Genomic DNA, 15,624 nt, shown 5'->3' with positions numbered 1-15,624 from the left:
TCTTAGGAGCCATCCATGGCTAGCTGCTGTGGGGTTAGTGGAATGAAAGGCTGCCTGAAGGGGCTAAGTCCATCCAACGCGCTAAGAAACTTCTTTCTGTCAGCCCCTCACCAGACAGTGTCACCATTAAGGAGGGGAGGAAACTGCTTTGGTAACAGTACAGGACTATGGAGCTTCAACCTCAAAGCCTACCTATGCACCATGGCCCAGACAGTTCTGCCCACAGACTGATTCATGTCTAATGTGATTCCCGCCTCCATTTGCTCTGGGGAAGGAGTCTTTCCAGATCAGCATTTCAGAAAGGGACACTCGGTCTTGCCTCATCATGGCTACAGCATGTTGTACAGACTCACACTGCCTAGAAATCACTCAGAAGAGCCAGGTTACTTCCCTTTATGATGGAATTTCCAAGAAAGGTAAAAGCAGGTTGGTCTTAAAATAGTATCTGGTCACAAAATAAAATATACACAAAACATAAATTTCACAGCTGCCTGGCAGGAATCCCCACCTGGAGGAACGAGGCTCCCACATGCCAGCCAGTCTCCTGTCTCTGCACCACTTTCATTGTGAGGCTGGTGCCATTTCAATGCTCACTCTTTACCCATAATTCCACATTCAGAGGATGCTGCGGGTAGTGAAACTATGAAGTTAAGTTCCTGGCCAGGTGTGGTAGTGCATGCCTTTAATCCTAGCAGTCTGGGGGCAAAGACAAGCAGATTTCTGTCAGTTCAGGGCCAGCCTAGTCTACATGGTGAGTTCCAGAACAGCCAAGGATACATAGAGAGACCTTGTCTCAAAAAACAAAATATTCCTGAAATTCTTAGAATCAGTAGTCATTGACAAGAGAAACAGCTATTTCTTGGTAGATCAGAGACATATTTTAGAAGTAGCGGGGACCGGAAGGGAACACAGGCATTACAAATCTAGCCCTACTTCAGTGTGAATGAGGAAACAGAGATACAGGTGTAGCTGATGGGAGCCACGTGGGGGCAGAGACAGGCTTGGATGTAGGACAGTCAGTACACTTTTGGGGTCTTTCTAGAGTGGGACCTTTTCTCCTCACAGAGACTGGAGATTGAATCCCACTGGACACTGGGTAACCCATTAGCCACTGTCTTGAGATTGGGAAGTTCCATCCAGGTACTTTAGAGCATTTCACTGCCTCATACTTTGACCTCCCCGAAAGTTCTTCCTCTCACTCCAGTGAAAAACCGCCATAAAATTGATAAGAGAATTTAGGCAAACAGATACCCAAATCCTATATTCCCAAGACGTCTCCTAAAACCGCGACAATCTGGGAGCCTGGCCTCTGCCCTCCGATGAACCTTCAGCTATATGCTTGAGCAGAGGCTTCGATGGAGCTCTTTGTCCTTCCCAATGTTTAAAATAGATGGAACGTATAAACAGCAGCAATTCTGTAGGGAGAATTACTAAACCTATTTGTTCATCTAGAATACAAGCCTTTTTTGTTTGTTTGTTTGTTCGTTTGTTTGTTTTCTGATAGAAGTTACCAGAGAAGTCAGACAAAGACAGGAGTGTTCCCCTCTCCAACACTGCTGGAAATTTTATCACCATCCATACTTTTAGCCCCCAGGAGCCGAGAATCAGCTCTGCTTGCTCAGCCCTAACAGAGGTGAGAGGAGAACAAGCACCGGACACCTGCACTACATAACGGCTTTCCTGCTTGTATGCCCGAGAACTCTTTCCTACCTACAATGCTTCAGGTTTCTGCACTGAGTCCAGTTCAGCTGAAGCACTTCTGAGCACCTGGTACATGTCAATGCTATGCTGAGAACATGAAACACATGGGCTGTCCATGTCTAGACCATTTATTCATGTACAGCAATCGATCATTTGGGTTGCAACACCTTTTGCAAAGGAATTATGTCTGTGACAGGAGATTCTCCAATGCCTGGAGACCCAGTGACTACTCAAGGGACCTCAGGAAGAACAAAGGAGCAAAGTGAACACATGGCTACAGCCACACTTGCTCACAATCTTCAACCCAACCTTTTCTCCATACCATGTGTTTCTTAAGTGCCTTCTCAATGTCCTGTAAATAAGCTCAGTTGCTGGAGCCCAGTTTGGAGTGACAAGAAATAAGAATGTTATATGCCAGAAGAAACAGTACCGAGTAATTTCCCAGACCACCGATCTAATTCACATTCCCCTACCCTAATGGGTTATCTGAGTGAGTCTCCATGTGGGTCTCCAGACCACGGATCTAATTCACATTCCTTACCTTAATGGGTTATCTGAGTGAGTCTCCATGTGGGTCTCCAGTCCATATTTGCAAACAAACTCCTTGAAGCACACTGGGCAGTGAAAGACTTCTTCAGCCATCTTCTCCAAATCGCCCGACTGGCCATCTTCTACCATCTTAGGGAAAAGGACAGAGGGCATCACCAAGGTGGTCTCCCACACAAGTTTGCTTTCGAAGAGAGTCTAACATTAGTCTAGAAAGTTCTAAAAGTATGCTCTTCACTCAGTACCAAGGTCTGAGTGACCACTCACTCACTCACTCACTCACTCACTCACTCACTCACTCAGTGAACACTACCACTAAATATCCATCCCACCTATGACCCACCCATTCCTCAGTCTCCTCATCTAATCAACAAGTACTTATGAACCACGTACTATCTGCAAGGCATTAGGAAAAAATGGGAGGACAAAACAGTCCCTGATGCTAACAAAGCTTCCACTTCAGCTACATGGACAATGTAAAAAGCATGAAAACAACTTTGGAAATTCTTCATTTCATCCACGTACTACTTGGCACTTCTAAAGAGAAAGCACATATAGGAGCCTTTTCCAGATTCTTTATGAAAACAGTGTAGGGGAACACATGTGAAAAAGCCCAGAATTAATTAAAACCAAAAAAGAAGAGAGACAGCTAGGTGGTGGTGGCACATGTCTTTAATCCCAGCACTTGGGAGGCAGAGGCAGGCAGATCTCTGAGTTCAAGGCCACCCTGGTTTACAGAGCGAGTTCCAAGATAGCCAAGGCTACACAGAGAAACTCTGTCTCGAAAAAACAAAAACAAACAAACAAACAAAACCCCCAAGTTTAGAATTGATGTCTTCCAAGTCTCTACACTGTGATAATAAAGATTAGATATTCTGCCAAAAGCCACATGATGGGGCACATCCATGTCATAAACTCAGAGGACCTTTTTAGCTGGTGCTGTGTCTTCTCTCTCGGAATCGGCATCGTGACTCAGTTTCCTTTTGGAGGACAACCGCCTACGCTTCAGAGGGGACGGAGGGGCTGCAGCTGTAGTACTGCTGGTGTCCTTCTCATGAATCTTCATATGTCTACAAAGAAGACACACAGAAAAGGTGATCTGACAATCACCACCACCACCACCACCACCACCACCACCACCACCACCACCACCACCACCACCACCACCACCACCACCACCACAAGACCCACATTCTTTTCTTTTCTTTTTGCTTTTTCTAGACAGGGTTTCTCTGTATAACAGTCCTAGCTGTCCTGGAACTTGCTTTGTAGACCAGGCTGGCCTCAAACTCACAGAGATCCGCCTGCCTCTGCCACTGAAGTGCTGGGATTAAAGGCGTGCGCCACCATGGCCCGGCTTCTTTTCTTTTTTAATATTATGTATAAGCAGGGTACTCATCAGTTATCACCATTGTTTTCAAGTGTTGGGGGTTGAACCCACTGCGTCATACACACTAGGCAAGTGCTCTCTCACTGGACAGTATCGCACCCCTAAACTTTATTAGTTAAGGGCATCATTTCTATAGTGCCTTCAGTCTTTGTAAAACTTCATCATCTCCTTGAATCTCTTTCAGGATCTTGCAAGCACAGTGTTGCAAGCAGAAGTGTTGCTCAGTGTCTTGTTGGAAGACAGTCACAAACTTGACTGGAATTAATAAGATGAGAACAAACTATCAGTTGGTCTACTGTACTTGGACAAAAAGCATATTTTAGGACACATGATTCTACAGTATAAAGAACTCCCTGGTTCTTAAATCATTCCACTAGATCATACACCAAGTCCCAATTCTGTACTAGCCCCTGGAAACCACTTTCCACCTATCAGGTCTATTTGTCATGCTCTACCTGTGGAAGCATTTGGGGTTATCACATTGGAAGTGTACCGACAGAGCAGAAGTCTGGGGTGCTTAAGATCTGTGTGGACTAACAGACCATGAAACCATCTGGACAGTGCAATGAGTGCATTATATGATGCAACTCTGATATCTACAGAACTAGGGTACACACACAAGAAAGCACTATAAATACTATGTATGCGCCAGTTCCAAAAGGGGAGTCTTATGACTAATTATGTATGTGGCCTTATTTTATCAAGTTTTAAAGCAAAATTCTAAGGAAAGGTCCCAAGACATACAGACAAGAATGGCATTAGATTTCAAAAAGAAAAAAAAAAAAACAAACTACCTTTATTTTACAACATGAGAAACTCCTGTCTAGACTACAGCCATAAACCATCAGCAAAGCTGGACCTGCTGAAAAGGTAGCCTGGCTTTTGAGGATAGAGAACATAGGCTTTGGGGAAAGAGGGCTCAACCAAACCTCTTCTTTGTGGAAACTGATGTGGTGGAGCAGAAAGACCTAAAGTATCCAGTGGGAGAAAATAGGCAAGAATCACAGACAATCAGACTACGGCCACAGAATCCCTTGCTTAGACTCTGAGGGAAGGATGCTTTATTATTATTCAGTTCTTGGCTACCTTAAGCCATAAGAAAGTTAATAGACACAAATAGCTCTGCTCTAAGTACCAAAGGGATTGTGATTCAAGGAGACACATCTCTTTGTTTTTGTTTGTTGTTTTGAGACAGGGTTGACTATGAAGCCATGGCTAGCCTGGGCTTCAGATGCACACTATGCTGGGTTTTTGCACCATTATGTCTGTCAAAACCATCTCTTTTAATATCAACATTTATAGGTGAAAAAAAGGCAAGCTGGTCAGTTTCTTTTTGACATTTGTTGCATGCTTCACCACAAATGTTAAGTTTTGAAAAAAAAAAATCTAAGATTCGAAAAGAACTCATCTATAAGGGTTATCAATTATTATCAATCTGGTCTTTCGATGAATTTTAATTAAACTAGCTAAATGAACATTCCTTCCTATAAGACTGTAAAAACACTAGGAATGAGAGAATGATTGCTGTAAACACTGGGCCATTTCAGGCTGCATATTCTCAATCATGGTACAAACACACATGGATATATAAGGCAATGCTGTATTATTTCACCCTGGGGATTTATGAGAGAAACTGTTTTCATAGCAGACAGGAAGGAGGGTCTGGAACCAGCATTTAGTGAGGGCTCTGTGAGAACATTACTTAGATGACTGTCCTTTCTACAAGGAAAACAGTTCAGATGCAGGGAGGCCACAGCCTTCCAGCCAGAATGAGCTTCAGTATAACCAACTGATGTCATGCTCCACCTATTAAGCAAGACGGCCTCCAAAGGCCACTTCAGGCATCACTTCTGTTCTGGATCAGCTGCTGGAAACTCAGGACCATAACCTGGACCTGGGCCCTTTCTTACTGCTTTCTTATGGAGCAAGGCAGAATAGTTGATATCAAACTCCTGGCAAAATGCAACAGGAGATAGAGGAGGGTGAAGGGCTAAGAGGTCAGGCACAGACGATGCCCTGACTCCAGTCTCGATCAAGGACTGCAGAACCTTCACCCCTGCCTCACACCTCTACCTGCAGGAGTGCTTTGGACACAGAGCGGAGGTGGCAGGTCAGAGAAGCTCGGTGGCACATAAATGCTGGACGAACAGAGCAATCCATTCTACTTCCCCCACATTCCTGCTGGGACATCAGATTCAAAACCCAAGTATAGCTTCCTTCTACAGTGAAACCTCTGGTCGTGGCCACTGTATGGGGAGTTCCCAGTATTTTCTTCTAGCCCCATGATGACAATAGTGGCAGGGCAACTCGTGATCTCAAGTCAGTCAACAGCCAGAGTTCTCAACCTGGCTCTGCATCCCTAGCCTCCAGAGACAGGGATGACCACTCCAGCTGTACACTTCCTTCCAAAGGCTCACAGGACATGGGTGAGCCATCACAATGAGCCAATAATTGCCTCTTCCTGTCAGGGGAGGGCCATGGTAGCAAGGATGGGCAGGGAAGACACAACTCTTAATTCCTGTCCATAAAATGCCAGTCTTTTTTTCCTAAATTTTATCTAATTTCCATGTACCCCAAATCAGTGAAGGCCAGTGAGCCCCCAGCTCACTGAGATGTTAATCAGCTGCACACTCCGCACATGAAGTCTCTCTCCATCCAAGCAGAGCAGAGTGTACGTCCTCTAGTTTCAGTGCGTGCTTCCAGCCCCAGGGATTTCTCTACCTTCACCAGCTGTTCTCACTGTAAAACTCCGTCTTTGGCACACCAGTTGGAAATGCCTCTCTTGCTTTAAGTGTCTGTCCATCCTCAGGTGACAAAGTTGACCGTTTACACTATTTTCCGCAGGACAGCTCTTCAAACAGCACAAGGGGATTATAGTGTTTCATTTTGCCAAGTTCTCTCTTCATAATTAAATCACCGTGGGCCCCCAAACACTGCATACAAGTCTGAGGAATCATACAGGTCACTAACTGAACTCAGAGTATGTGCTAGTCAACATCTGGACCACACCGGATCCAGCAAATACAAATGTAAATGAACATGTTCTTAGAGTACAGAGCACACAACTGTGACACACTGATCACGGAAGATGGCAGAAAAATAGCCTGGTTTGGTTCTGCTGAACAAGTGGGTTTACCTGACACATTTCTAATTCTCACTGTTTGTTGTGAACTAAGATGCCTAAGATTCCTTCAACCAAGCTCACAATCCAGCCTTCCCCGTTCTTCCCTTGAGCAATTCAATTGATATCTTTTCACTTTCCAGACTGACAAGGATGACTTATGACAGAGTATTAGTAGATGTGAAAACTAATAATCATCTTTCTGAAAAGGAGCTGAGTACCACAAACCAGAATTTTAAATAAGGATATAATCCATGACCCTAACCACATTTACAGTTCTTGTATGTAGTTGCACATGTGTGTATATGTGCATGTGCTGTGCAGGTGCAACAGCATACATACTGATGTCAGAATATAACCTTGAGTGTTGGTTCTCACCTTCCCCCTTATTCTTGACAAGGTCTCTCTTGTTCACTGCTATGTCTGCAAGGCTAGCAGCTGGCCTGCAAGCTTCTAGAGGTTCTTCTGTCTCTATCTATCTTCTGGTGGTGGCATGCTGGGAAGACGGACGTCTTAAAACTCAATAATGTGGCCACCAATCTAACAACTTGAGTTTGATCCTGAGAACTCAAGTGATGGATGGAAAGAACCCATTCTTAGAAGCTGTCCTTTAACCTCCACATCTAAGATCTCTCTCTCTCTCTCTCTCTCTCTCTCTCTCTCTCTCTCTCTCTCTCTCTCTCTCTCTCTCTCTCACACACACACACACACACACACACACACACACACACACACACACACAGCATGTGGGGCGGTGTTGGAAATACACTGTGCCTGGATAAGCTGTCTTATGATAACTGAGATGGTTGCATCATAGACTATAGAGTCTTAGTACTATTGTGTGCTAGCCACACTGCCTTTCTACCTGCTCTTCATCCTCTACACAGCGTCAGGGCAATTTCTAAAACAGACAGTACCATACTCCCTCCTGCTTAAAGTCTTCAGAATTCCTAATGATTCTTAGTAAGCTCCTGCCTTGGTACCCAGGCATTTCCTATACCTTCTGCCTAGGAAGTGGCACTCCAGGGCTTCCTAGGTCTGCTTCAGCCATGTAAATTTTGTATCATGCAATCCCTCCTATTAGGTCTTAAAGTTCCACATACTACCTCTGTTGATGTTCAAACCTACTACTCAGTTTTGATTCCTTTATAATACACAGCAGAAAATAGTAATATCCTGAACTCAATTTGATCCTCGGCTTTCAACCAAAAGTGAGTTCTACTACTTAAGAGCTTGTTCCCTCTTGGTCTCTGCACCAGCTTCCAAGACACACAGCATGCAGACAAGAAATACACACCACATGGCTGGACGGCTGAAGCAAAAAATGAGTGTCTGTCAAAGCAAGGCATGGACAAATGAAGAACAAAGGGTATGCAGAAACTGTTTTAGTCAGAGTATCAGTGTAACATGCATCCTCAAGTCTCCCAGTACTATAACTGACCTTACTAACATATAATGTGAACAGACTTGATGTCTGATTGTTGAGTATAGTGTTGTTGATTTTAATGGCAACCATGCCAAAAATGAATGCTGAAGATATAGGTTAATTTCCCCTGTTATTAGAACTAATTAACTAGCTCAAAATAGTGTCTCTACTCAAGAGAGGTTAACGTATAGCCAAAGTATACTTCTCTCACCCAGCAGCCCCACAGCCGCTCAGGCCCAACCAAGTAAAAACACAGAGACTTATATTACTTATAAACTGTAATGGCCGTGGCAGGCTTCTTGGTAACTGTTCTTATATCTTAAATCGACCCATTCCTATTAATCTATAAGTTGCCACGTGACTTGTAGCTTACCGGTATCTTAACATCTTCTCATGGCGGAGGCGGCTGGCAGGGTCTCTCTGCCTCAGCCTTCCACTTCCCAGAATTCTCTTCTCTGCTTGTCCTGCCTATACTTCCTGCCTAGTTACTGGCCAATTAGCATTTTATTTATACAGAGTGATATCCACATTTAGTAAGGTGAACTATCCATAAAAATACTGACAGTATCACTGTTAAACTGTACTTTTTATACTTCGTACAAGAACTGATTTAAGTAACTTGAGGAAGGTGGATCACACAGCTCAGTCCCTAAAATGCACCCCTCCCTAGCTCTTGACATCTCTTCTATTTTCAAATACAGGAACTTTCTGCTGATATTTCAGCAGATTAAGTAATCTGTAAATATCAGATTTGGGCATGGGGTCAACTGTTCTCTCGGTCTGAGGAGGAAGCAGGAGTTTAGAAGGTAGGCTGCAGTGGCCTTGAAGTTGTGATGCAATCTGGGTATTCAACACTGATTTCTAACACCTGGACCTCAGATCAAGCTCACCTGGAAGCTTCTTAGAGCCACAAAGCCTTGTCCTAGACTCCAGGCTGGAGGCTGCGGTAGGCCCCACCCACACGGGTTTTCACAGGCCTTGCAAGCGACAGACACTGAAGGATGCGAGTGTGAATAACTGGAGAGCCTCCTCAGATTCCTTAGCTGTTTTGTGGACAGTTTTTGGATGTAAATGCTAAACCTCTCTCAGACCCATCTTCTAATACACCAAGTATGAATTCTTAAAGAAAATTGGAATATAACATTCTTAAAATTCTTTTGAATACTTTTAAATAGGACCCAAACTAAGGACTAACCCAGGTAAGTGGCATTCATTAAGTCTCTCATATTTAATTTACACCAGAAGGGTAGTGCTCAGGAGAGATCTAGATATGTCCAGTTCATGTTAGCTTTCCAGGTGTAATTTCCTCATAGATGTATTAGTGGAGGGGTTGAAGTGTTTGATAATCTGAACAAATGACTTGACAAGAAAGGTCACCCCATCACCACACTCTACATTGGCAGCTCTACATTACTGAAGGTGACTGCTTCAAACAGGTTTCTGGCAACCTGAGGATAGACACATCCCCATCCACCTGGTGCTAGCTTTTCTTGTCTTTGTGATAAGCCAAGGAGGAGTGAATAAATCTAAGAAGCACCAGAGCTCTACAACCTACCCTTCTGACTGAAGAAAAGCATGTCTCTGCAAAGAAGTGTGTTTGTTTTTGTAACAAATACCTAGCATAGGGGTTTAGGGTAGAAGGCTGGGAGTGATGTCTGCACTGTCAGTCAGGCTCTGTGCAGTGAAAAGGGGGATGGAGCATGAAGACGGAATGGGAAGACAGTCTCAATGAGCCCCACCCGTTAGGGCAATGACACCTCCTTACTAGAAGGTGTTGTTCATGTTCAGTCGTGCTTGTCCAGAAGGAAGGTCATACCAGCCATGCCAGGGTGTGGAGGAAGATTTGATCATGTGTGAGCCGCTGTGCTGACCCAACCACCTGCATTCTCGGAACAGTCTAGAAGTCAGCGGGGCATGAAGCAAAAACTTTCTGTCTGCAGGCATTCTGTGTGAAAGTCTTGGCTGTGCTCCCAATCTCTCTGATGCATGGGTCAAATGCCCTACACATAGGATACCTATCCCACCACTACCCAGTTAGATCCCATGTCCTCTCACAGGACAACGGGGCCCAATGGAGGCCATTAAAGTGAGACTCTGACCCTTCGTCCTCATACTGAAGTTTATGACTACGTTCCCTGCTCAGAAGGCATCTATCGAGATAACATTCTCCATGAGCACAGACTGCTTTCCCCACAATACTCAGGTAACATGTCCCCTTTTACCCCACAATACTCAAGTAACATGATGGTGCCTGAAGTCCCAAGTCCATCCCATAGGCAGTCCTGCCCTGAAAATGACACTCTCTTGTGATGGGCCCCAAATGAAGTCACCGCTCTCAAAGTAGCCTCACTGGCTCAGAGCCATTCCCTCTGTGGGAACCCAGCTTCACCACAGAGAAAGCCTGTCTGTGGCACAGGCTGAAACAACAGTGTCAAACCAAGCCCAAAGCTATGCTTCATGGCAGACTGGAAGGCTTCGGTCACTGAGACATGTCACTTCAGCCTGGCAGGAGATTCTTCTTAGGTTTCTGAAAGATGGCAGAACCTCATCATTCATTCATCTTCCTTTGTGGAGGAGGAATAGATAACCATCTTTATAGTAAGCCAAGAGTGAATCAACATTCGCCACTCCCCAGCCCTTCCAGAAGAGGAACAAGGTTGGGCCCTTCAAGATGGTCACCTCATGCACAACAGGAAAAAATGGAAGGCAGTATCGTGGTGGGTGGAGAGAAGAACAAGCATGATGATAAGGACAAGGCTCTGCTGCCCAGGGACACCTTGTATCACTCAGGAGCCAGTGAGAAGCGACTGAGAGAGGAGGAGGAATCTGGACCGGGAGAATGACGACAAATGATCTTGGAGAATCATCACCTACCAAAACCACTGGGCCTTCTTCTCCAGGCCTGCAGCAGTTACAGCTGCCTTTTATCTTAAATGGGACAGATGTAGGGCACAGATGGCCTCTGCTCTCCAGAGATGACACAATCAAATACCGCGCTTTGAGGGAAGAACTGCATACTGTTCCAATTCGGCAACTCTGAGGAGGGAGGGGGCCCCGGAAGAGCAGCTTATAAACCTGGCCCTCAGTTTTCTCACCTGTAAAGCTGGTGAGCCAGCTGGGTTACATAAACACGGAACACATTATGAAACAGTCTGATCTGAGAAAACATAAAATCTCCACTGAAGGCCAATAAGCTCCCCATGGAGGATCCTAGAACCCTGAAAGGAGTAAAGAAGAGTTCACCGGTGCCCACGGGCACCGGAGGAGAGATGGTGATTCCGGTCCACAAACACAGTTTCTGTGCTTCTTGTTCATTTCCTCTTGGAAGGGGGTGAGGGGAAGAGATGCTGCCTTTCTTAACAAATCAGAAAAACGTTGATGAGTGGGCACGTTCTGGTGTTTGCTAGCCCCGGCTTGCACAGCCCAAACAGGTTGGGCAGGTTGGATATTTAAACAAAGGTGGAAAAATCGGAGGTATAAAGCCCAGGGAAGTGCTGCCCTGGAAATGCAGCCAGCACCCTTGCAGGGCTCCATCTGTGAGCTAGTGCTGGAAACCAGAATCCTCCTCCATGCCACTAATTTCTTGTTATAAAATTGAACTGGATCCACACCCACTGTGTAGGCCAAATCCTTGGACCATGGGGCCGATGCACAGGGGAAGAGGCCACGACAAACTTTTCATCCTGCTCCCAGCACACCTATCCCCTGCCTGCTGTGACCTAGTTCTCAGCTCTCCTAACGACTGGGCTGTTCAAGTATGGGCAAGCATGATGCTCCGGGTTTGGACGCCATCTACTAGTTTCACCTAGTATGAGTAAGCTTTTGAAATATTTCAACAAAATATCACACTGTCTGCATTCAAGAGAAAACTTTGGTATTTACTTCCTCTCCAAAAGAAGAAGAATAAATAAACATTTCTACTGCTATAACAGAAGAAAGGCTGTTAAAAATATTAGCATCCAGCCAGCCAAATGATAAAGGATTATGGAGCAGATCATGAACTTGAGAAGCGGCACTGAGGGAAGACGGCCTGACTGCCGTTTAACACACCCCGTGTGGGGACAGTTTTACGACTTATTTCCCTCCCTTCAACCCGACTGAACTCCAACTGGGCTTTCAGAAAGAAATAAAAAATAGGCACCAGTCACAAGTACACTTTTAAATTATTCACTCAAAAAGAAAACTGCAGTGATCCTTGAAAAGTATATTAAAGAAGGAAAAACCAAAGTGGAAGAAAACACTGCCATCTCCAGACAGCTACTCAAGAGACTCAATCAACAGCAGCTAACTTTCTGCTTTGATGTTTTCTCATGCGCTTTATCTTATTTGAATAATAAAATTAAGTGAGAGGTCACTCTCGCCTACTCCTTCTCAGAGAATAATCCTAGTGTTCTACTAGTTGCAGATTTCTAAAATGCAAAGCACAATCACTGAAAAGAGCCATAGAATATCATCTAATAGCTCAGTGCAAATCCACACCCCACTCTAAGTATAAATTTATCGCAGAACAAGCAGAAAAGATGTATTCAGATAATGGAGACTTAGGCATCTGGTACATAGATTCTCTGCAAAACAGTTTTTGACCAGACTTGGGTTCTTAGAATGCATCCTGTTCCTCCATTTTTAAAGGGCACAGAGTCTGTTTTCTGCTGTTTGTAAATTTGTGTGCAGATCTGGCATGCAACAGACTGTTGGGCAAAATATCTTAAGAGAACGTGTATTGGGACAAGTTGTTAAGCACTTAATGCCAGTTCAAGGCTTAGCTCTGAATCCTAGGACAGACCCTGGGAGACTTTTCTGGCCATTTCATGGAGATCTCTTTCCTAGAAAGCCAGAATGGAAGGAAGGTTGATCAAAGGCTGTAGAAGCAGTCCAGAAAATGTCACCTTTATCAAAGCACCATAGTCCCAAACCTGGCCACTGAGATGTCAACAAAGGCTAAAAATGTTTAAATACAATCAAACAAGAAAGCTTTAAATATAATCAAGTAAGAAAGCTAATTATTGAAAGCTTAATAATGTAATTAGGGTAAAATTGGTAACTTAAGAATTCTCCTGTGATGAGCAGATTTACAAATGTTTATGTTCATTGTCCAGGGGAAAACAATAGGCCACGGAATCATTTGGATACTCAACAGGATGCTGTTGAGGAGTGAGAAGGGATTAATATATATAGTTTTTTTTCCTCCCTGGTTACAAGTTTCAACACTTAAAGAAAGTCCTCTAAACTATATCACAGGTGTGTTTACTTTAAAATAAAGTATTAGATATGCTGATGATACTTAACACTATTACCATAAAACTACCACTCACTGAATACTCAGTGATGTGTATGCATTAACATACATGCAGTGATGTGAATATTCTGTGTGTATAAACACATTCACCCATGAAGTCTTTGGTAATCTCAGTTATAGCGTTGCATGCAAGATAACATTTATACATGTATGATCTTTTTGTCTGTTTTTAGACAGGGTCTCACTCTGTAGCCCAGCCTCGTGTGCAACTCTGAGATCCTTCCAACTTAGCCTCCTGTGCTGGTATTAGAGGTGTATGTCACTGTGTCCAGCTATGATGTAGGGTCTTCTAACCCGAATTAAAGGAATCAAGATTTCCAGTTGTTCCTAAAGCAATTTTCTTTTAACTTGTCTTGTTTCTTCAAAATAGGTACCTTCTTTTTTAAAAAAAAAGTTTTTCTTCCTTTCTTTAGAACTATCTAAAGTCGGGTATCTATATTCCAGCTACTTGGGAGGACACTACAGCCCAGATGTTTGGGGCCAGTCTAGGATGGCATAGGTAGACCTTATCTCAAATAAACAAGAACAGGTAGGGGGTATTTATAGGAAACAAGACTTCACAGTCTGTCCTTAGTGGAATGCCCCACAGGTTTTTCTCATGGAACTAATTTCTTGCCTGATACCTTCCTTCCCACAGAGGAACATGGTGACAGTGTGAACAAGTAATTAAGAGATGTTTTGTGAGGGGACGGGCTGAACCTTTGCATGGTCACCTCCACACTTGAGAAGCAGCAAGTATCAGGATTCATTACAGGGAGTCCTCAGAAACTCAATGTGACTATGAGAGAATTTCACAGAGCTCTTCCTCTTGGTGGGGACACTGCCTGACCTCTGTTCCTTGTCTTGTTTAGTGCTGACCACCTGTTCTAGAAAGCTGAGTTCAGCTGTGCATGCAAGCAGCAGGCTTAGCTCAAGCATCGCAGAGGAGCAAGCTAACTCTAGAGCCTCTGTAGTCTCATTTATCATGGAGTAAGTCACATTTCTGTGCAGCTAAGATTTTCTTCAAGTATAATAGGAACATGTAAGCCTCTATTCCTGAAGATTATCTGCTATCCAGCAGCATTCTTGGGGTCAGGCAATAAAGTCCATGGGAAAGCAGCTAGTCGATGCTTCAGATTTTCTCCTTCCTTCCTTCCTTCCTTCCTTCCTTCCTTCCTTCCTTCCTTCCTTCCTTCCTTCCTTCCTTCCTTCCTTCCTCCCTCCCTCCCTCCCTCCCTCCCTCCCTCCCTCCCTTCTTCTTAATTTTTATTTTATTTTATTTAAAATTTTTTGAGACAGGTTTTCTCTGTGTAGTTTTGGTGCCTGTTCTGGATCTCGCTCTGTAGACCAGGCTGGCCTCGAACTCACAGAGATCCGCCTGCCTCTCTCTGTCACCAGTGTGCTGGGATTAAAGGCGTGCGCCACCACACACAGTTCTTTTTACCTTCCTATGACAGTCAAAATAAGAACACATCCCTGCTCTTCACAGAGTACAGGGAAAGGCTGCCATGAGAGCACCTTCCAGGTCTTCAGCCCCTCCCAGCTCAACAAACACCTATAACTCTACACCTTCAAGTCTGGGAAAGGAGCACAGTGGAGTTGAGTTTCCTACTTTGCAAAGACGATTACTAAGGGTTTTTTTTTTCTTTTTTTTTTAAAGAATACTTGTTTTGTAGACATTTCAAACAAGGTCTGCCCCCATCTTCTCTTTCCAGGTCTCACTTCGTCATGGATCCACAACTGAAGGCTTTCTAGAACAACTTTTACAAACTGCAGATGCCCTTCTTCCTACATCAGCCTCACCTGGAGCATGTGTTCTGGCTTGGTTTCCTGAGTTTGTTTTGGAAGGCACACTCTGTTTAATCCTAATTTTCAACATGAGAGCAGCTGATAAAGAGTTTGGGAAAGTCAGTGGCTGGACCCACAGTGATATTTCTGTGAATTATTTTCTGTGCTCGACGGGAGTCTATTATTCTGTTCATAAACTAAGCTATGGGTTTGAGATAAGGAATTTTTAGGGGGCTGGAAAGAAAGTTCAGTTGATCAAGTGTTGCTAGACAGGCATTAGGACCTGAGTGTGGATCCCCAGCATCCACAGAAGTCACGGGAGAAGTCAAGCCCATCAGCGCACACCCGCAGTACCAGTGCTGAGGAGGCAGAGGCAG

General features: G+C 44.2%; 1 protein-coding gene across 8 annotated transcripts in view; it reads right to left on the bottom strand.

Moving 5' to 3' along the window:
• Rreb1 (ras responsive element binding protein 1) overlaps nt 1–15,624 on the bottom strand; it is a 185,259-nt gene that overhangs the window by 31,993 nt on the left and 137,642 nt on the right. For all 8 annotated transcript variants that reach the window (XM_015990857.3, XM_076573187.1, XM_006972775.4 and 5 more), the window contains exons 7-8: nt 3,173–3,317; nt 2,243–2,379 (exon numbers count right to left, since the gene is read on the bottom strand). In XM_015990857.3, the coding sequence (XP_015846343.1) occupies nt 2,243–2,379; nt 3,173–3,317 (282 nt within the window). The remainder of the gene's footprint in view (nt 1–2,242; nt 2,380–3,172; nt 3,318–15,624) is intronic.

This window comes from Peromyscus maniculatus, chromosome 5, assembly GCF_049852395.1.
Source record: "Peromyscus maniculatus bairdii isolate BWxNUB_F1_BW_parent chromosome 5, HU_Pman_BW_mat_3.1, whole genome shotgun sequence".
Taxonomy (NCBI): domain Eukaryota; kingdom Metazoa; phylum Chordata; class Mammalia; order Rodentia; family Cricetidae; genus Peromyscus; species Peromyscus maniculatus.
This window is presented reverse-complemented; position numbering and strand designations above follow the sequence as displayed.